The following is a 23,597-nucleotide window of genomic DNA, read 5'->3' as shown; positions in this document are numbered from 1 at the left end:
AATCGGCCAAGCCAAAAAAATCACAGAAGAATTAACACGTGAAAACACTGGAAATCACACACAGACACACAAAAGTGATTTTAAGGGCAATCCTAGTGGAGCGGATCGCCAATACCATGTTCATTTGCATATTGACCGTGATACCGAAAACATTATTGCATGGGTGATATGCAAATTAGTTTTAGTCAAAATAAGTGACTGCCTAGTAGTATCATTACTGCCAGTGTTGTTCAAATTTCATTTCATTCGGCAAGTATATTCATGTACCCAAGGGTAAAATATCATACTTCTAAATATTGTTTATTTCTCCTATGTTTCAAAAAACGCTACTCTTGAAAGGACTACTTTATTTGCTCTCAGACCTCATTTGCATATGGGATGTGAAAATACCGATTTTTATTTCAGGGACGAATCAAAATAAATTGCAGTACAGTACATATGTAATAATGTGGAATACTTCATTTCACTGTAAACATTTTCCCGCTAAAATAAATTCCAGTAAAAATGCCATTGCTATTAATTGCATGTGGAACATGAAGCTGTAACCACAGGGGCTGTAACACAATCCCGGTGTAAGCACTGGTTAGGCAGGCTTAAACTATGCATGTGAAGCCAGCTGAGAGGTATATCCAATCCGATAGATTTCTCATTGTTTGGTAACTATTTGCTGCAAATGCAACAAACATCAATATAAAGATGTTACCCACACAGCATTCTATAGGTTACTTGTATCTGCATATCTTAATTGAAATGTGCATTCCTAACAGCGGAGCCATCTCACTCGGGGAACAAATCTTTGTGACGTAATTCAATCTGGTGAAGGTAAATAAACATGGCGTCAATAATGCAAAATTTAATTTCCCGTCTTTGCTAGTTTTCGGGCCCATAGGTTTATTTTATAAAACTCATGATAGTGAAATCTTATCTATATAATTATTTTGTTAAAAACATGTTAAGGCAGAAAACAAATAAAGGTCATAAATAAACGTTTCGCAAATGTAAAGTTACAGTGAAAATAAATGCACTTCGAAAATTGGATAGTGACACGTTAGTATTATTTGATTATAGCTTCCCGGGAAACATATTAGTGATGTAATTCACTCTGGTGGGGGAATAAGTGACAACGGTCAAACACAAAATTGAGGGACTCTTAAAACGTAATTTACGACACGTGACTTAAATAACGCAATTTAATGCACATACATTTCGCAACGAACGTTTTAATGTTCAACGGTGACAAAGGTCAAAAACTTTAATAGTTGAAAACAAATTAGAGATTATTTTAATCTTTTCGGTCATAGCTACGGCAAGATTACAGGTATGGCAGTGACGACCCCAAAAACGTAATTGACGGCAAATAAAGACATAACGAGTGTCATAACGAAGGTGGAAACCATGTTTGTGCTATGAACAAGTGAAGACCTTGAACCGACGTACTTTAGCGCGAAGTCATTTTTTATTGCCCATCGTCTTTAGGTCCATGTTAAATTGCACATACCTAAGCGAGCGTCCCTTGGCAAATGGTTTAGCCCAGGCATTTTCTGTTTCAAAATCGCAAAACTGCCCGTTTTACGCTTTCTTGGAAGTCCGAATTACTAAACGAAGTACAGGACGACGAAGCTGAAACATCCAAAAACCAATACATATTAAAAATTTTATCTCAAAAGTTAATACTCGTGGTATGTTTCAAGTCTAACCGGACCGAAATTGAGAATATGTTACTACTCTAAATATCCAAACATATTTTAGTATAAGTAACCGTACTCCACTGGGAAAATATGGCAACCATGTATGCAAATAGTAATATAATATATTAAACAAATAGATATTTCCACAATGTTGTAACATTGTGATTACATGCCGACTAATAGAATTAATTAATAGAATAATGCCTCGAAAAAATACTGCAGCACAGAGTGATAGGAGGAACTGTCAAAAAGTACTTATAAAAACTGGTTCTCCAAAGGGGCACTTGGCACTCTTGACTCTGGGTTTTGGTTTCGGAGAAGTCGAAAATGCGCAAAATTGAGCAAAAAAATGTTTTTAAATAAACGATTATAGTGCCAGGAAAATAATGAGTCTGAGTGTAATCCATGTCAACAACATTCATGACAAATTGCAAAAAAATCATTTTTAATCATAAGTGAAAACAAGCAGCCTGTCGTCTGAGATAGCTCCGCTGTTAGTAATGCACATTTCAATTAAAGAACAGAAGATATCATAAGAAGATGGACAATATGTATAGTATAAGCAATGGGACTTGCTTTTTTCAACAAGAAGTCGAAAATATCACTTTTTTCCCAAAAATGACAAAAATATTCATCAAAATTAGAGAATTGAAGATATCATCATGAAATGAATAAATCTGATATCATTAGAAAATGAACAATATGTATAGTATCAAAGCAATGGGACTTGCTTTTTTCAACAAGAGGTCACTATTAGTCACAACAACAATATCACTTTTTACCAAAAATAACAAAAATATTCACTAAAATTAGAGAATTAAAGATATCATTACAAAATGAACAAATCTGAGAGTGGCCCACATGTAGTAAATATCACTTTTTACCGAAAATGACAACAATATTCACCAAAATTAGAGAATTGAAGATATCATTATAAAATGAACAAATCTGAGAGAGGTCTACCAAAGGTACATACATATACACCAAGTATCAACGCATTCAGGCTTGTAGTTTTCAAGAAGAAATCGAAAAAGTAAAACATTGACACGGATGACGGACGACGACGGACAATCACTCATACGATAAGCTCCGCTCGACAAAGTCGACAGTGGAGCTAAAAATAGAGGTTTGTGGCTGTCTATCGCACACATTCGATCAGGTCCAAAAAAACTGTGAGCACTGTGATTGTGTAATGGTAACACAAAAGACTATGGTAGACTGTAATACGTCGTTTATTTCGGAAGACAAGTCTGGCATCAAAGTACAATTAGAACAATCCACACTAAACATGCACTAAAACACCCTTTATATAGGGTTAATAGGATTACACCGCGGATTTTAAAATTGGAGGAAAAACGCTATGATTGGTGTGCCATGTGAGAAGGTCACTATAGAATAAACATTTCGGCTTAATCCGCTACAAAGTTGCGACTTCTCTTGCGTTCGCTGTGATAAAGGCATGTTTGTGAACATTACGTAAATGGCTTACAATAAATTGATGTGTGCTTCTTTGTCATAGGAATACATGTATTGTGAGGTGAAATGAAGCATGAAACGACTTCTAACAGACATAACTCAAAGAATAATGCTTGGAATCGAATGAAACGAAAACGAACAAATACAGAAAATGGTTGTCTATCGATACAAAGTAAATACGAATGAAAAATAATAACTATAATTAAACAACAACAAATATAATTGAATCGAGAAACACACACGTGGATAAGCATCCACGATAAGGTTTACATGTGATATCATGAAATGAACAAATCTGACAGAGGACCGTCCCATGTAGGTGTGGTATGAATAGCAAGGCAGAAGTAATCGTTTGAATGAAAACAGTTGACGGACGACGTACGACGGACGGACGACGATAGATATCAACCCATTAGCTCCGCTCGGTCATCTTCGATGCACTATCGTAAATTAATTAAATTGAAAAACTTGTAGCTATGCAATGAATTTATCCAAATACTCGGAACGATGTTGGAGATTTCTTATAAACATTGAAAACCTTGATTCCTGGCTAAATTACGACGCTGTATGACGCCTCGCATACACTCTGATGATTAAGCGACAGGAAATCAATAGGACGTTTTCGCAGAAGCTTGGTGGTGACAAAGATCTATCTATATATCTATATAACAGTAGGGTACCATTTATTAACGGTCCCAGTGTAAACTTGATTGTGGAAACCAGTGGTGTGTTTGACCACCAATAAGGGACAATCAATTATATATTTATGTCTCATTTGTAGAGAAACAGTTGAGATTATTTGTAAGGAACAACCAATTATTTTCTTTAAACTCATTTGTGGAGAAACCGTTGAAATTATTTGTGTTGGTCGTGGCGTTTAACATTTCTATATTATACTGTATAGCATCGTGTTGGTAGTTGCGTGTAATATATATCTACATAGAGATTATGTGTTATCGCTGCATTTCATTTTACTATATTTATTTCTGCATGAGAGTTAGTGAAAATACATTTTAAGAGTAAATATTGTATTTATCAATGTACGAAGATCACACTGAAAGGTGCCACTGCCTCTAATAAATGGATAAATCGACATTCGGATACATTTATTTGCAGTGTGAGAAAGAATATGTTCGTTGGAACAATTACTCTGAAAACAACTTACATTTCGTGTATAGAAATATGTTGTATGAAAACTAGCTTACTAGTTTCATGTTGATCACGTGATGGGAACTTAATAGACTCAGTCTCGGTTTGCTTTGCGTGAAGCAGTATGTGGTAGGGAACACACAGAATCTGATTATCAGTACATTTACATATTCCACGCTGATGTCAATCAATCCTTCAATTAGAAGTCAAAGCCTTTGATCCCAGCATCAATTACTCTACAATCATCACCGGTTCTCTGCAATTCGCAGTCCCTATAGTATGAACTAATTCCAAAAAATGTATGTATATATATATATCAATATCAGAAATGCAGTCTCAGCGCTCTCTGTTTCCCAAATGACCTTTAACACATGCACGCATATTGTGGGTTGATGAAAGAAGAGAACATTCTCCGATGTCGTGATCTACGTGTTCGGTCTTGAATTGTGGCACAGTCATTCATTGTGAGCACAGCCTACTCGAAACAGTCTCGGATTTTGACACAGATATTCACTGTGAACACAGCCCGCTCTAAACTATCCCGGTTTGTAAACGCCGCTCATCTTTGCATTGTGAGTATAGTAATCACACACGCCCAGACAACGACTAGACTTTACTTTAATTGCATTACATATAACCAGGCACCGTGTACATTGTAACATAAGTTCTTATGTATGTACGAGTTATATTATGGGAAATCGACTGCTTGTCTGTTTCATTGCGTTGTGCTCTATTGCATTAATAACACTGCTAAGTCGGACTAGAAACCTTCCAGAGAGGTTATCGTATGGAAAATCCCCATTAACAAGGTAGGTATACACATTCATTTTATCATATTTTGTCACCCATTTGTTTTGTAAATTGAATACACCATATACACAACACAAATTCCCTAGGCAATTTTTTTAATGTTGTCGGTTTCATAGAAATTGTCCTATATTGTTTGAATTTCGACATACGCCATCTGTTAATAAAGTGACTGTTGAAAAATAATACAAAGCAACATAAATTGTGAGAATAAAATAAGTCTATGCATCTAATACCAATCACATCGTTAAGGTATTGATCCCAGGTTAAACTGACAATAGTTAATATAACGGGAAATAGAGTAGTAACTTTCATTTATGACTCAATAAATATGGTACAATGTGCAGTGAATTAGACCACTTACCTAGAAATGACAATAATCATCGACCAAAGACTTTTTAAATCGAATAACTTTGAATCAATTCGATATCAAGTTTCAATAGCAACATGATATGTACATTTTGAAAACGTAATTTTAACTCCTTAAATCTGATCTAGACGAATTAATAACATTCAATCGAGGATTTTATGTAATTCTTATTAACATTGGCCCGTGACATATCGCTTTTACTATTATTTTACGTCCGTTTAATATGTTGAACATGTGATTACTATACAATTGTTGTTGTATATACATATTGTATTTACTGTGTTCATTGTAGAGAGCTACCCCGTACGTGATATTTTGCAAAAGATATGTTGAATATATTTCATGTCAAGCACACGAGAAGGCAATGTACATAATGCCGGGGTATATTACATCATTGAAATCTTCCATGCAATTATCGCCAAAATATTGGTGTAGAACGTGAACGAAGCAGCATTTACACAGTTGACTCACACAACCAAATGAAAATAAAAACCGACAAAATGTAACGTTGTTGCTTCGCTATCGAATCAAATTTGTGATATTTTATTTCTCAACGACGATGAACACGATTATTCCTAATTGAGTTCCAGTTTACCATTACATTAACTAATAAGTTGTCAATCAAAGTAACCGTTTCTTTGGTAATGTGGGAAGAATGTTGTTTCCAAGTCAAATCAAGTTAGAATGGCAGCAGGGCCTCTGGGAATAGTACGATATGCAGAATAAATACACGATGCTAATTACATCAACACGCGTGTGTGTTTAAACGCTTGACGTAACCAACCAGTTTATTCAGATTTTCATTCATTATAACGTCTTCACATGCGATATACTATTTGTCTTATCTATGAATAAAGTGTGCATGGCAACACCCATCACTACAGACTTTACTATAGTATATTTTAGTACTATTTTTGAAGTAGGTTTGTGAATGAATGTGAACATCAAGGGCGAAAGTCATCCATGCTTCTATTTCGCTTGTCTAGAGATGGTTTATTTGTTGATAAAGATGCAACGTTTATCTGATTCGGATCACTGACGTAGTAGATATACACTGATCGCTAAATAACTGCGATTGACGTAAATCCACCAATTATAGAATTCATGATCATTTTGTCAACGAAAGTCGCCCAATTTATTTTTGTTTTCACGAGAAGAATATTCGAACACTTAAAATGAATATCAACTGGGTATGGGGTGAGATCAGTGCCAAAATTATGGGGTGAGATCAGTGCCAAAAACTTTTCTCTTAGCATTTTACTATTATGTTCACATTCTTTTTTCATTTTGTTAGCTTTTTTTCAATCATTTCACATTTTTATTTTATTATACCATTATTTTTTTAGCATTTTTACATTATGTCATCTTTATGTTCACATTTTTATATTATTTTATCATTATGTTTACATTATTTTTCAATTTTGTTTGCATTTTACATTATGTCATCATTATGTTCACATTTTTATATTATTTTATTACTATGTTCACATTTTTGTCGTTGTTATAATTATGTTTTCATTTTTTTTATTTTATCATATGTTCACATTGTTTTCTCATTTTGTTATGATTTTTACATTATGTCATCATTATGTTCACATTTTTATATTTTATCATTACGTTAGCATTATTTGACATTTATCTGTCTAATTATGATAATTTATGCATGGTGAGCAAACTCCCTGGATTAGTGTAGGCGCGAGTACATGCGTAGTTGGTTTTAAACTATGTACGCGTTTGTGGCATAAATATACTAGTATCTTGCATTTATATCCCTGTGTACTAATACAACATCAACATAAACCCTTTCGTCCGACAGTTGTAAATATTGTATGTGTAAATCCTTGTTTCGCTGACTACAGAGTTTTTATTATCTGTGATTAGCGAAACGAACCAGTTACAGATTAAAAATAGTTTTTTTCGACAAATGGTTTATGTCGTTAAATATACGACGGAAAAAGGAATGCACTGGTCAAGTTTCGACCGACATTTGTAAATATTGTACGTGTAAGCACAGGCGCTCGAAACGTTTCCTGGATAATAAAAAATAACCTAAAGTGGGTTCGGCATAGTTAGTCAGTCGCCGGTAAATTCCCCTACTGCTCATATAATAACACAAGGTAGGAAAGCGTTGACACCATGACATCGAAACTTCCCGAAAATAACACGATTTTCCAAATTATATTTCGATCCGCTTCACATAACTCAAGCATGATATCGCTAGAAACTATCGATCGACTTACATTATCTTTATTCAAACTAAAACGGGTTAAATCCTGTGAAAATCGAAACACCAGAGCAATATGAATCAACCCATCTACGTGGATATTTTGAAGCAAAGGCCCGAGCATGCGTATATGTTTGGAACTGCGCATGTTTGTAACTATGCCGATCCCACTTTAGGTCATTTTTTATTATCCAGGAAACGTTCCGAGCGCCTGTGCGTGTAAGACCCTTGATACGCTCATTACGGATTTTTGATTATCTGTAATTAGCGGAAAAAAATGATAGATTTTGCCACTATCCAGGTATAAAAATGGTGACACTTTTGAGCACTCAGGGACACCTCCCTGGTATGTATCAAGCATGAGGCCATATTGGTCGAGACTTGCTGGAATATCACCGCCCCACGATTCCCACGGCGAACCCTATTTCTTCACGAACGCGAACACCGACTCGATGTCTTGAGAACGCCGTGCGGGAGTGTATGCACCGAAGTCACCGGGCGCGACGAGGAGCTACCATTTGAACCCGAGATTTGAACCAACTTGAACATTCTGACCGGGATTGGTTTCAACCGGCAACGGCGATCGTGACACTGTTTCAGCATCGGTCGCTGAAACAGCTTGCTGTATCAACAAACTTGCATCGCACAAAGCTTGACATGCTTCCTGAATTTTGGCCACTTTTGCCAAAGGATACAACACTTGCGCAGACGGCATTTTCCCCATCACGTGTGTGTGTATAATACCCCCTAACGTATCTATTATAATTAGCTTCAACTAGTATGGTAAATTCGCTATAAATAATAGTCAGCAGTTAAAATAAAGGTTATGTTTATGCTGTATTGATACACTGGGATATAAATACAAGATATACTTATGCCACAAACGCGTAGTTAAAAACCCATGACAACTACTCGCATGTACTCGCGTCTACGCTGATCTAGGGAGTTTGTTCACCATGCATAAATTATCATAATTAGACAGATAAATATGTCAAATAATGCTAACATAATGCTAACATAATGACAAAACAATATATAAATGTGAACAAAATGATGAAATAATGTAAAAATGCAAACAAAATTAACACATATGTGAACATAATGATAAAATACTATAAAAATGTGAACATAATGATGAAATAATGTAAAAATGCAAACAAAATTAAAACAAGTGAACATAATGATAAAATAATATAAAAATGTAAACATAATGATGAAATAATGTGAACATAATGATAAAATAATGATAACAAATATTAAAAATTAATGTGAACATAATGATAAAATAATATAAAAATGTGAACATAATGATGAAATAATGTAAAATGCAAACAAAATTAAACAAATAATGTGAACATAATGATAAAATAATATAAAAATGTGAACATAATGATGAAATAATGTAAAAATGCAAACAAAATTAAAAAATAATTTGAACATATTGATAAAATAATAAAAAATGTGAACATAATGATGGAACAAAGTTAGAAAAGAAGGTGAACATAATGGTAGAATGCTAAGAGAAATGTTTTTGGCACTTATCTCACCCCATATACATCAACGTGCGGTGTTTGTTATTGAATATAAACATTCAGATTCAACAAGCCACTATAAGGTATACATGAAACTATATGTAAGGCTTACCGACATGACAAGATATAGGTCCAACATTAACCAAAGTACACTTTGATGATATAAATTGTATTAAATCTAGACCAAGGAAAACTGACATTATTAATGGGATTGTGTCCAACAATAATCAAGACATAATGGCAGTGATTCGATTAGGTTTAAAATTATTAAAGATAAACTGAAAGGAACTAGATTAGGCCTAACAATACACAATGCATAATGACAGAAACTGGATAAGAGTCAACATAATTCAAAGCATACTAACCGTAACTGAATTAGATCCAAAGTTAATCAAAGTACACTGACATAAACTTGACTAGGCCCAACATTAAACATGGCATAATGACAGAAAATAGATTAGCTCCAAAGTTAATCCGCAGCTTCAATATTTGAATTTCAATGCTACAAACAGGGCTTACATAAAACATAATTTGTGGCCTAAAGTATTGCGTCAGCGCTAGTAAATATATGCAATGTTCACACGGCAGCATTCTATCGGAGCCGAAATACTGCTCTTTCCACTGATTAACAGGAGATTATCTTCAATGTGTTTACACGGACCCCGGGGACACGGACGGGGGCGAACGACAGCCGAGATCGGCCAGCGTTCAATTCAGTTCGATCAGAGTCGGACGGAACAGTGCCCTAAAATAATTAGTAGGAAACAAAAAATGACTGAAAACGATTTTGGTGTCGTGCTTGTGTTGTTTCTTTACATGGCACGATGCTGTTGAAGAAGAAGAAGAAAAAAACAGTTTCTTTCGTTTTTTATGCGGAAAAACACAATATTTTTACCAAGTAAAATCATATTTATTAAAGTTATTGTTCATACATGACCACACTACATAGTTCGTAATGTCACTCAGCTTCTTTCAGTCATAATTCAAGACAAATAAAAGGCAAAGGTATAGAGAATATAGCATATTATCTTTTTTCTGTAGTATTCTTGTGTAGTGGGTAATTACGAAAATTATTTATGGGTGCATAGGGAATACATTATGTCATGAATTATTCTTAATATAAATTCCTGAATTTATCCCTTCCAAAAAAGAATTTCACAATGTCGAAAACGGAAAGTAGTGTAGTGTCGTAGTGTTATACGTTGATTCCTTGTTGATATTGTCACAATATAATTAACAACAGACACAACAACAAATTCGAGTTACTTTTATCGAATTTTGTATTAGATCCTTACAATATTTGTTGAATGTATTTTTTCCAATGTCATATAATATACATCTGACCTAACTTCGGTAACTATTTTTCACAGAACCGCTATGTTGAAAGTGGGCGACGGAAACCTCAGTTTTTGGTCTACTAAAGTATCGGACATAAATGGAACGTGCAGGCCGGTGAATAACGTGGTATTTATTAAAACTCACAAGACGGGGAGTACGACACTTGCCACCATCATTGAAAGATACGGATATATCAACAATTTGTCATTCGTGCTCAATCCGCATAGTCATATTTTGACTGACAAGCTTTTCAATAGAAACATGGCTTACAAATCACCTCCGCCACTGGACTTCAAAGAAAATCATAAACTTCAATTTAACATAATTACAAATCACGCGCGTTACTCCAGAATCGAGATGGAGTCGGTGATTCAAAGTGGGGCCAAGTACATCACCATTATTCGCTATCCAGTCACAAATCTTGAATCGGCATTTGGATATTTTAGATTGGCTGAGAGATTGGATTTAACACACAACAAGAATCCGTTTTATACTTTTGTGAATGAAATTGATAAGTACTCCACAGAAAGCTTCTTTCGACGACCTTACATCCGAAATGGCCAAATGTATGACCTGGGACTAAATCCCGAAAATCAAAAAAGTGTAGCTTCCATACAAAAGAAAATAAAGGATCTATCGCGCGAGTTTGATCTGGTGCTGATACATGAGTATTATGACGAATCCTTGGTTTTGCTCAAAAATCTGATGTGCTGGCATTTCAATGATATTGTGTACATTCCAAAAGGAATAAGAAGTAAACAATTCCGGTATAACATTGACAATTCTTTCGAAATGAAAATAAAAAGATGGAGTCTTGCAGATTTTTTACTGTACGAGCACTTCAATAGGACTTTCTGGAAGAAAATCCAAACGTATGGACAGACATTTTACAATGATTTGCATCGTTTCAGACAAAAACAACACAATGTAACCATGACATGTATTGAGGAGGGTGCTGTTGATACCTTTGACGCCAGAGAAGAAAAGTGGGTTCTTGTTGCCAATGCAACAGAATTTTGTCGACTGCTTCGTTTGGAAGACACACAGTATTGGAAATTACTTGCACAAAGGCAGATGATAGCAGCATTGCACAGAATGAATTTTAATTTCACCCTAAATTGATTTATATGATCTGCTCAAATGATGCTGTCAAAGTTTCTAAGATATTACAAATGGTTTACATATATAATAATACTCGCCTGAGTGCGGATCTCAAGCTAGCCTTTGAAGGCATACAACTAAGCAGCTTCAGTATATATATATTTCTGCGAGACTAGTTTGTATGTACAGCACGTATAATTAATTAACACAATTTCTTACAAACACGTATCTTGGAGAATGTGTAAATCGGTTTGCCCAAAGTTCTATGAATTCCTGGATGCGTGGTCTATCAGAGAAAACACTGAAAAGGTTATGATGGATGCGAAACCACACCGAAAATAAAAAGTGTTCAAGTTTAAATCATTCAACACGTTTCAACAAGTTACACACTCAAAAATATAAGGCGTCCTACTATACTGTCTATGGTGGAACTGACATTCAAAACAAGAAGTTGTGTTACTAGCATAAACAATTACCCTGAGGACAAACTCCCAGCAGCTTTTCAACGAGATAGCCAGGACATCATTTTGGATACCTCTTTTATCAAATATATATATCGTATTATGCAGACTAATGATATGAATACATTGCCCAATGTTACATACTACATTCACTGAAATAAACGAACTAACTAACAAAATATGTAAACATCTTCTAGTATTATTTAATATTTTTCATATACACACTGATAAAAACATATCATTATTATTATTAGTCCCCGTTCGGAAGCAGTCCGAAATCGGAGACTTATGTTTTGACCTCCGTGCGTCCGTGCATCTGTGCGTCCTTGAGTGCGTCCGAACCTGTATCGTAGACATGCCTGGACCAATCACAATCAAACTTCACACATACATCATACATGATATTATACACATGCACATCAATTTGTTTCACGATCTGATACAAGATGGTCGAATGGCGGCCACTTTTGTTCTAAAAATCATCAAAATCATGATATTACATGATATTATACATATGCACATCAATTTGTTTCACGATCTGATTCAAAATGGCCGACGGGTGGACATTTTGTTTTAATAAATGTGGTTCTAGTGCTATATCTCTGACTTGCTGTGACTGATTATGTTCAAATTTTAAATATTCATTATACATCATGTCATAGATATGCAGATATATTGGTTTGACGATCCTATTAAAAATGGACGATTGGTGGCCATTTTTGTGCTGAAAAATCGTCAAATATCAAGCATTTCTGGAATTTATGGATGGATTTTGTTCAAACTTGGTACATACATTAGGCATTACGGGTTCCTGATGCACGTTATTTTATTTTTTAGATCGGATTCAGAATGGCCAACTAGTGGCCATTTTGTTTTAATGAATGGGCTTTTAGAGCCATATCTCTGACATGCTTTGACTGACTATGTTCAATTTTTATATATTCATTATACATGTATTCAAAATGGCTGATTTTGTTTTAATTAATGCTGTACCAGATCAATATCTCCCAATACTCGTTTGACGATCAGATACAAATGTCAATCATTTAAATGTTAAACAATCATCATAATCATATTCCTGACATGTTTATATTCCAGCTATATTACTATAAACAAAACTATATATCTTAAATTCGATAACTAACGGGGACTGTGCCATGCATGGCTTGTTGTTATTATTATTATTATTATTATTATTATTATTATTATTATTATTATTATTATTATTATTACAAAAGACACTCAAATTAGATGTGTTAACAGTGACCATGAAGCTCCATGCAGTAACCGTAGCATCCTGTTACGCAAATGTATTAGCAAAAGCCGAGTGAGGCACATACGCATATTTTTTTACAGTTCTGGCAGTCAAGGATGATAATGGTTACAATGCATAAAACAGACAAGAAAAACAACAGCATGCAAAATCTTAAAAACGTACAGCATCGGCAGAGGTAAGGTATTTTAAATAAATAAATAAATAAATAAAAAATAAATGTTCTCAATCAGTTGACAATGACACTATCTTTAGTGCTTAGCAAGCACTTACATTTCTCAAGAGTTGATAGCAAAAGTTGTCATCATAAATTGCTAAATTCAGTTTTTTATTTAGTATGAGCTTGTACAATCTGACTATTTTTACATGTGGTAATTTGAATTCCATAGAGTTAGATTTATCACTAATTTTAATTAATGTGATGCTGCATTGAAAAAAATGACAAGTCAATTGACAAACCCAGCCCATCAGAGGTGCGTATCGAATATCTTGATCCGCCACAGTGGAATGAATGCATAAAACGCTTTGCTTTACCCGAAATGTAAATTATGTGACCCACCTCACCCAAATCATGTGACCATGAGTTCACGTGACATCCTTTATTTTTGAGGCGCACTCGCAGTTGACACAGAATGGGTAGCGAATCGACAATATTTATAATGATTTCAGCCGTGTTATGTCAGGCAAGTGCAGTGCTGAGCCCAGTCGTCATTGAAGAACAGTATTTATTTCAACCGGGCAATCCTGGAGAGGTTGACGCCTACCGAATTCCAATTTCAATTATGTGTCCCGACCGATCAATTTTAGCATTTGCAGAGGGGCGGAAATACGGGAGGGGAGATTATGGTTCAAAATTTTTGGCCATGCGACGATCGAAAGACAGTGGCGACACTTGGACGACAACAGAATTCGTCCTGGATGATAACCCCTCTGTGGACGGATTGAACCTTGGAAACGTTATTATCGATTATTATAACAACAGTGTTATAATAGTATATGTACATGCGCACACGCATTCAGAGTTATACATGGTGAAGAGCCTAGACTGGGGTGTATCGTGGGGCAAAGCCATAGCACTGTCTGATCGTAATCCAAAGCTGAAGGGATATGAATGGACTGCTGGTCCTGGGTACGGTATACAATTAAAATATGGTCCACACAAAGGTAGACTTTTATCTTGTGGTCATGGCATGTCACTGGAATTGAGAGAAGCTAGCTGTCTGTACTCTGACGGTAAGCTACTGTTTTACATTATGAACTTGCGAAAGAATTATTTTTATTAATCATCATGTTTCAGATTTATTTATTTAGGATACATGTCCATGATGATTTATTTCACAATTGAATCAAAGATGGCCGACTGGCAGCCATCTTGTTTTTTGAAAATATCGTATTTTGGACATGCTTTGTCAGTTTTCATTCAAACTTGGTACATAGATCATACATGTTAGAATACATGTCCCCGACCGTCCGTGAGTTCCTGAGTCTGTCAGTCCGACCGTCCGTGTGTCAGTCTGTCCGTGCGTCAGTCTATCCAATGTCATATTTCAGAATCCTGTGGACCGATTCCGTTCATTCTTTGCATGTGCCTAGTACCTTATGTGGGACATATGCACATGCAGTGGTTTAGTGATTTGATTCAAAATGGCCGACTCGCAGCCATCTTGTTTTTTGAAAATGTTGTATTTTGGACATGCTTTGTCAGTTGTCATTCAAACTTGGTAAATAGATCATACATGTTAGGATACATGTCCATGACGATTTATTTCACAATTGGATCAAAGATGGTCGACTGGCAGGCATCTTGTTTTTGTTTTTTTTATGCGGTATCTTGGACGTGCTCTGTCAGTTTCCATTCAAATTTGGCACATACATGTACTTTATACATGTTAGGATGCATGTCCATGACAATTTGTTTCAAAATCTGGTCAAGGATGGCCGATTGACAGCCATCTGACTTTTTGGCCTTACTACTATATTTCCACAATTTATGTACCATTTTCATTCGTATTTGGCACATACATCATACATATCAGTGTGTTTCATAATCAGATCAGAGATGGACGAATAACGTTTATTTTATTTTTGGCCATATTACTACTACACGGAACACGTGTTTTGATGTAAATAAACAATCTGTTGTATACGCCACTTGGAACTCAAGTTTCAAGGACACGCTCGCGACAACCCCTTCGCTTTAATATGACGAGCACAAAGAGAACTTAACGGGGACTGTTTCATTTTCAATGACTTGTTATTATTATAAGTTTTGACCTCACCTGACCTTGCATAGATCTGATAATTATGAGGTTGTGTGTTCAAGCACACATTTCATGAGATCAGCTCTATTTATTTGGCAGGTGTAGTGCAAAATAACTGGGAATCTTTTTTATTTTTATTTTACCATTTTTGACTCCTGTGTGCGAAGCACAAAAAAGGAGTCTTTGCATTTAGTGTGTCTGTCTGTGTGTGTGTGTGTGTCTGTTCCACTGCTATATCAAGAACCATACATTGGTTTTTGATGAAACTTGGTGCATAGATGCTCTGGGCCAATGCGCAGATTTGATTAGATTTTGGTAAAAATCCATGCATATTAATTACCTAATTTGCATGATAATTAGCTGATTTTTAGCTGTTCCATGACTTCCATTGATATCTAAAGAACCACTCATTGGATTTTGATGAAACTTGGCACATATATGCTCTGAACTAATGTACAGATTTGATTATTTTTGGGTAAAAATCTGTGCAATATTAATTACCTAATTTGCATAATGATTAATAAATTTTTGGCTTTTCCACTAATATCTCAAGTACAAATCATCACATTTCAATAAAACTTGGTACTAAGATATCATAGAGCACTGCACAAACCTGATAGTTTTTAGGGTAATATCAGTACATATTAATTACCTAATTTGCATAATTATTTAATTTTCAGCTTTTGATATTTCAAGTAGTAATCATCACATTTCAATGAAACTTGGTACATAGATGTCATAGGACACTGCACAGACCTGATAGTTTTTAGGGTAATATCAGTACATATTAATTACCTAATTTGCATAATTAATAATTAATTTTCAGCTTTTGATATTTCAAGTAGTAATCATCACATTTCAATGAAACTTGGTACATACATGTAGTTACTTAAGGACTGTGCAACGACCTGATTAGTTTTGGGGTAAATATTTGTGCATATTAATTGTATAATTAGTTATTTTTTTCCATGAATGTTCCACTGATATATAAAGAACCACTAATTGCATTTTAATGAAACTTTTAAAGAGTATTCATCATCACATTTCAATGAACCTAGGACTATGCAGAGAGCCAATTAGTTTTTAGTAAATATTTATGCTTATTAATCACCTAATTAAAATAATTAATTAACACTGATATCTCAATTACTGATCATCACATTTGAATAAAATTGGGTACATAAATGCTTTAGGCCCGATCAATTTTGGGTTGAAATTTGTTCATATTAATTCTCTAATAATAATTCATAGTTTTTTGTTCTAATCACATTTCAATGAAACTTGGTACATAGATATTACATTACGCAGGCCTTATTAGTTTTACACTCAAATCTGTTCATATCAGTTACCTGATTTACATAATTAGTTTTCAGCTATTCCATCAATATCTCCAGTACAAGTAATTTTGGATCTAATTTTTAATGTGTCTTCAATACTCTCAGCACACAGGAGTTCTTTCTAAGCTTTCTTTGATTCTTTCTTTGTATTCAACTATTTAGACACAGCAGAGTATTTTTTTATCCAGAAATATCATATTTTGCTATGTTTCTCCCATTGCTGTCATTCTCTTATATCTTGGTTGGAGAATTTGAAAATTTGTAATTCCGTATATTTTTGGCCCCAATCTTATTAATTTGAATTAGATTGGGCTGTGGTCTGGAAATATAAATGTTTTTATAAAACTTGTCCAAAAATTGTATTCATTCATCAATGAATTATTCATGTCACCACAAATTTCAATGGCTCTAGGAATTCTGAGGAAAATGCTTAACCCCATTTTATGGGTTTTTTTGTCTTATTTTCACATTATGGCTGACAATCTTAACAATATGTAGTGCAGTCATTACTAATTTACCCTATTCAAAGTTTAATGAGGTCAAACTCTCAAATATTCAAATAAATTCTCAAAATTGTGTTGTGTATCTTGTCACTGACAAGAGATTTACATACTGTCAGTATGTTAGCCAAGTAATACAACTCTTTCAATTTCACATTGTTTGCCCTTTTCTCAGAATTTTTGTGAATTGTTTGCTAATTAATCCCATCTTGAGTTTACTATTGAACAGTGCTTGTAAACCCCCCCCCCCCCAAATTAATCAGAAAAGCTGTTGATTTGAATTTAATTTGATCATGGATGTGTAATATGAGTACTAGTATTTTATATCTAGACCCTTTTCTGGTTTGTATATTTTTATTTTTATCTCTTTCTAAATCATAAAATTGTTTCTTCAAACTACTTTTTTCGCATAAGATTTGATTAAGCTTTTTATGTAGAGCAAATTCCATGTGTGGCCATGGTAAATCAAACCACTGTTGTGTTTTGGTATATCCAAAGTAGGTCATCACAGGTCTCTGGCCTAAATGCAGATACTGCAGATTATTTTTTGTTTTGAATTAATTGGTGAAATAATGAGCTGATGAATTGAGACTTTTGATTCAGTAGAATTTTTTTTTTATAATTATAGTGATAAACTACCTATAATAGTCATAATTCTATGTATTATTTTTAGAAATTAATTAAAATTACTAATCATGTCAAATGTTGGTCTGTACTTGTATGTTGTGAATGACGACATTATAGTTTACAGTACTGCATCCAAGAATCAGGCTTATATTCATTGCCTACCATCTAATTTGGTGTTATGCTGAGTGTGTATGTTGCCAATTTCTACAACTAATTGTCTGGGTATAGGGCACCACCAAATGGTAGATTTTGATAAATAACTCCCAGGGTTTAAATTTTGGGGATTTTTTTCCATGGGAAATTACTCGTCTAATGATATTCCATCATATACAAGATCAACAAAAACTTTATTAAACCTTAATTATTCTCCTAAGGTCTCATGCCACTAATCAACCAATGGCTGCTCATAGCCAATTTAAATGCCTTGCAAGAACCAATGAAATTTTTTCAATATTTTTTTGTCAGGTGCTCCCTGTTTGAAGGGGTGATCACCTGGGTCAAAGAGACTAACATGTGGTCTTTTTACCTTGCCCGTACCATCAAAGATGGAAGGAAAAGGTATATTAAGGGAACAAATTTTGTCCATCGTCGTCGTCGTTTTCATTGTTAATAATTGTTATTGTGTGCACAATAACTTTACTAATTCTATTCCAAACTTCATCAAACTTGGTCATCTTATTCATCAGTATAAAGTCTTCCCTGAGTTTGAACAACAGATGTTCTGTATGAAAATATCTTGCAAAAATTGAGAAAATCTGATAAAATATTTTGACTGTTTCTACTTGACTGATCACTGGTGATACACATCAAAGGTCACTGATCTCAGTGGAAATATGCATTGTTGTATGTGTTCAATGAAGCAAATCATTTATCTTGTAATAATATCCTTGGTAATGTATCTCCCAAATCACATGGGAATACTATACTGGGTTTCAAAACCATCTCATGGAGAGATTTTTTGCACAGTCTGATACACATTTGCAAACCTACCAATAACATTTTTACAGTAAACAAGATGTCAGAAACTATAATTAGTATTACTAATTTAGAAACGCATTTCAAAAACAAAGATTACAGGTTTTGAAGATGTAGATTCTCAGGAGGCAACAGTACTGTTGACTTCTCTCTCCACTGGACACTAACTAACTATTTAAGTTGATTTGCATACAAAGCAGAGCTTGCAACATGATAGCTATGCATAGAGGGTGTTTTTTTTTATTTTTCATATAATACAGTTGGCACACAATGAATATAAAGAGGCAGTCTCAGTGAATCATTAATTTTTTTTTTTATTGATATGCTTAACAAAACAAAGATACAATACACAAATACAATACAGGTTACTACACAAATACAAACTTATAATTCAAAATAATCAATGAATTCTCCCCATTTTTTATTGTGACTTTTTCTATTTTTTTTTTTTTTTTCTTTTTTCTATTTTCTTTTTTATTGTGTCTGTTTTCTATAATTGTGACTTTCTTCTCTGTATGGTAAATTAATTTGATATATGATCTAAAACCACCAATGTCTGGTTTTGTCCCAACAATTTTACATTTAAATATATAATAGCGTGTCAATAGTATACATCTCCAAAAATACATGTGACTGCACTTAACGTCAAAGTATCACCTGTAATGAAAGAAAACCATTCATCGACTGATGTCCAAAAGACAAATACATATCTACAGTCCCAAAATAAATGAAAATAGTCTTCCTCAACTTCTCCACAAAAAGAACACAGGGGGGAATCAATTAAGCCCCACATGCACAACAACCTGTTTGAAGGCAATATTTTCATATTAATTTTATATTGAAAATAGCGTAATTTGGCATTGGTAGTAATAGAAAATGGAGCAAGATAAATATTTTTCCAAGGTAAAGGGGTGTTCAAAATTTTCAGCCAATATTGCTGTATAACTGAGGGGGTTAAATCAGGAAATTCCTCATGGCAATACCAAAGATAAATATTTGTATTAACCTTAGTTCCTGACAGCCAGATATTGTTATGCATGTTTGGCATACAGACCATTAGTTTTGACATGTTAGATGAAATTGCTGATAATAACTGTCGATATTCAAATTGAGTACATATATTTCCGTAGTTTGATACCAAATCTTGAAACGTGCAAGATGTACAGTCTGCATTCAAAAGATCATTAATAAATATTATACCGTGTTGTATAAAACGTTTCCAGGCAACAGTCGTGTTGTCAATAAGAATATTAGAATTATTCCATATTAGTTCTTGAAGTATATTTTCTATGTTACTTACACTCGTATAATTATACTGCAACCATGCTGAAATTATATCTTTTAAAAAACTAAAGAAAAGGGTCGACATTGAGTAGGTTTGGTTTACCCAGCTCAATCATTAATTTTTGACAGACACCTGTACAATATACTTGGACAAAAGCCAGCTAAGATTTTCTGTTATCTTGCATGTTCTATGAATCTATTCATGTCTAAATGCAGCACTTTTTTTCTGCGATGAGACATTTGTTTTTATACTACAATATCTGAATTACTTTGAATAAAGATGGAAATTATGTTCCTTAAAATAATTAAACAAATTAGCCACCAATGTTTTTGTAAGGACATTCGGTAGACTGATTCCCAACTGTTGGTTCAACCCCAAAACTTGTTTGTATTCAAAATTAATTATGACAATGCATATTTATATTGAAACAAACTATGATAAAAGGAATTATAATATTATATAACAAAGGGCAAAGTCACCAGAGTTCAACTATGTTCTTTACTATTTATCAGCTGTGTACCTGTGAGTTTATTCTGTGCGTATGTGGATGTTCTAATCTTGGTGTTTTTCCAGTGATTTCTCTAGGTGCAATTCAAATACAGTAGGTGTGTCTTGTTTACCTGAGATTTGCAAGAGTTTGAGCTGGCCAACATGTTATTTTTTTCATCTTGTTGATTACTGGCATGTTGATTTCCCATTTTTGAGCCATGTTTTCAATTTTGTTTATCATTTTCATATAGCAATCTCGTCATATGTTAACATTGTCGTCTATGGAGTTTCAATTAGTGGTATGAGCCCCGAAAGCTAGCTCCATGGTTAAAAATAGGTTTTATAAGGTAGAAAAACCCAAGAATTCAAATCACATTCGTAATAACCTACACAAATTAATTAAAAATGCAATATGGACAAAAAACGTTAATTTTATTGTTTAATTGTGTTGTTGATACTCTATACTGTAGGTCACATCAGTTTATGATTTATCATAAACTATTTACATTTTCAGTTCATGATCAATCACAGTCCAATATCAACAAACCATATGTTGTCCATACTGCATATGAGACAATAGAATGTTGATTCAGGTTCTGTGTAACTGTGGCATGTAACCAGTCATTCAATTTGCAATCAGTGTTCACACATTTAGGATATTATTTGCATGAAATATGCCCTTCAAAAAAATAAGATTTTTGCTTTACAAAATTATAGCTCATTTGATTTCTCAGTAGTTCTAAGTTAACATTTTTATGAGTCAATGTTTTTGAAAAAATAGGCCTTAAACATAAGATAGTTTATGTAATGGCTTCAAGCAAAATTTTCATGGGTTCTTTAAGTAACAATGTAAATAACTGCAGTGTGTCTTGGCAGACATCACTGTATGCCTAGAACCACCGTTGTGTTAACACTGAAACATGCATACATGTGTTAACACTGAAACATGCATACATGTGTTAACACTAAAACATGCACACCTGTGTTAACACTGAAACATGCACACCTGTGTTAACACTGAAACATGCACACATGTGCTAACAATGAAACATGGACACCAGTGTTAACACTTAAACATGCACACCCGTGTCAACACTTAAACATGCACACCCGTGTCAACACTGAAACATGCACACCTGTATTAACACTGAAACATGCACACCTGTATTAACACTGAAACATGCACACCTGTGTTGAGACTGAAACATGCACACCTGTGTTAACACTAAAACATGCACACCTGTGTTAACACTAAAACATGCACACCTGTATTGACACTAAAACATGCACACCTGTATTAACACTGAAACATGCACACCTGTGTTAACACTGAAACATGCACACCTGTGTTAACACTGAAACAGGCACACCTGTGTTAACACTGTAACATTCACACCTGTGTTAACACTGTAACATTCACACCTGTGTTAACACTGAAACATTCACACCTGTGTTAACACTGAAACATGCTTACCTGTGTTAACACTAAAACATGCTTACCTGTGTTAACACTGAAACATGCTTACGTGTGTTAACACTGAAACATGCATACCTGTGTTAACACTAAAACATGCACAACTGTGTTGACAGTGAAACATGTACACCTGTGTTAACACTGAAACATGCACAGATGTGTTGAGACTGAAACATGCATACCTGTGTTAACACTAAAACATGCACACCTGTGTTAACACTAATCAATGCACACCTGTGTTAACACTAAAACATGCTCACCTGTATTGACACTAAAACATGCACACCTGTATTAACACTGAAACGTGCACACCTGTGTTAACACTGAAACATGCACACCTGTGTTAACACTGAAACAGGCACACCTGGGTTAACACTGAAACATTCACACCTGTGTTAACACTGAAACATTCACACCTGTGTTAACACTGAAACATGCTTACCTGTGTTAACACTGAAACATGCATACCTGTGTTAACACTAAAACATGCACAACTGTGTTGACAGTGAAACATGTACACCTGTGTTAACACTGAAACATGCACAGATGTGTTAACACTGAAACATGCACACCTGTGTTGAAACTGAAACATGCACACTTGTGTTGAAACTGAAACATGCACACTTGTGTTGAAACTGAAACATGCATACCTGTGTTAACACTGAAATATGAACACCTGTGTTAACACTGAAACATGCAGACCTGTGTTAACACTTAAACATGCACACCTGTGATGAGACTGAAAAATGTACTCCTGTGTTAACACCAGAACATGCACACCTGTGTTGAGACTGACATATGCACACCTGCGTTAACACTGAAACATGCATACTTGTATTAACACTGGAATATGCACACCTGTGTTAACACTAAAACATGCACACCTGTGTTAACACTAAAACATGCACACCTGTGTTAACACTAAAACATGCACACCTGTGTTAACACTGGAGCATGCACACTGTGTCAACACTGGAGCATGCACACTGTGTCAACACTGAAACATGCACACTGTGTCAACACTGAAACATGCATACCTGTGTTAACACTAAAACATGCACAACTGTGTTGACAGTGAAACATGTACACCTGTGTTAACACTGAAACATGCACAGATGTGTTAACACTGAAACATGCACACCTGTGTTGAAACTGAAACATGCACGCTTGTGTTAACACTGAAACATGCATACCTGTGTTAACACTAAAACATGCACAACTGTGTTGACA

General features: G+C 34.5%; 2 protein-coding genes across 2 annotated transcripts in view; both read left to right on the top strand.

Annotated features, from left to right (window-relative positions):
• The first annotated feature begins 5,003 nt into the window (after positions 1-5,003).
• On the top strand, positions 5,004-11,780 carry LOC102803149 (galactosylceramide sulfotransferase-like). Its single transcript, XM_006816007.3, has 2 exons — positions 5,004-5,122; positions 10,617-11,780. The coding sequence occupies exons 1-2, from the start codon at positions 5,004-5,006 to the stop codon at positions 11,704-11,706; spliced, it is 1,209 nt and encodes a 402-aa protein (XP_006816070.2). The 3' UTR covers positions 11,707-11,780.
• A 2,271-nt stretch (positions 11,781-14,051) lies between these two features.
• LOC100377722 (MGC81958 protein-like) overlaps positions 14,052-23,597 on the top strand; it is a 44,538-nt gene continuing 34,992 nt past the window's right edge. The window contains exon 1 of the mRNA NM_001290087.1: positions 14,052-14,652. Within this exon, the coding sequence (NP_001277016.1) occupies positions 14,052-14,652 (601 nt within the window). The remainder of the gene's footprint in view (positions 14,653-23,597) is intronic.

This window comes from Saccoglossus kowalevskii, chromosome 1 (genome assembly GCF_978046115.1).
Source record: "Saccoglossus kowalevskii chromosome 1, keSacKowa6.1, whole genome shotgun sequence".
In the NCBI taxonomy this organism is placed as follows: Eukaryota; Metazoa; Hemichordata; class Enteropneusta; family Harrimaniidae; genus Saccoglossus; species Saccoglossus kowalevskii.
Note: the sequence above shows the minus strand (reverse complement) of the source record. Positions and strands in the feature narration are given on the sequence as shown.

What these genes read in the sequence shown, in the direction of transcription:
- LOC102803149 (XM_006816007.3), top strand. Translation starts at nt 5,004, where the DNA reads ATGGGAAATCGACTGCTTGTCTGTTTCATTGCGTTGTGCTCTATTGCA. An exon ending in GGAAAATCCCCATTAACAAG is followed by an intron (nt 5,123 to 10,616) that starts GTAGGTATACAC and finishes TATTTTTCACAG; the next exon opens with AACCGCTATGTTGAAAGTGG.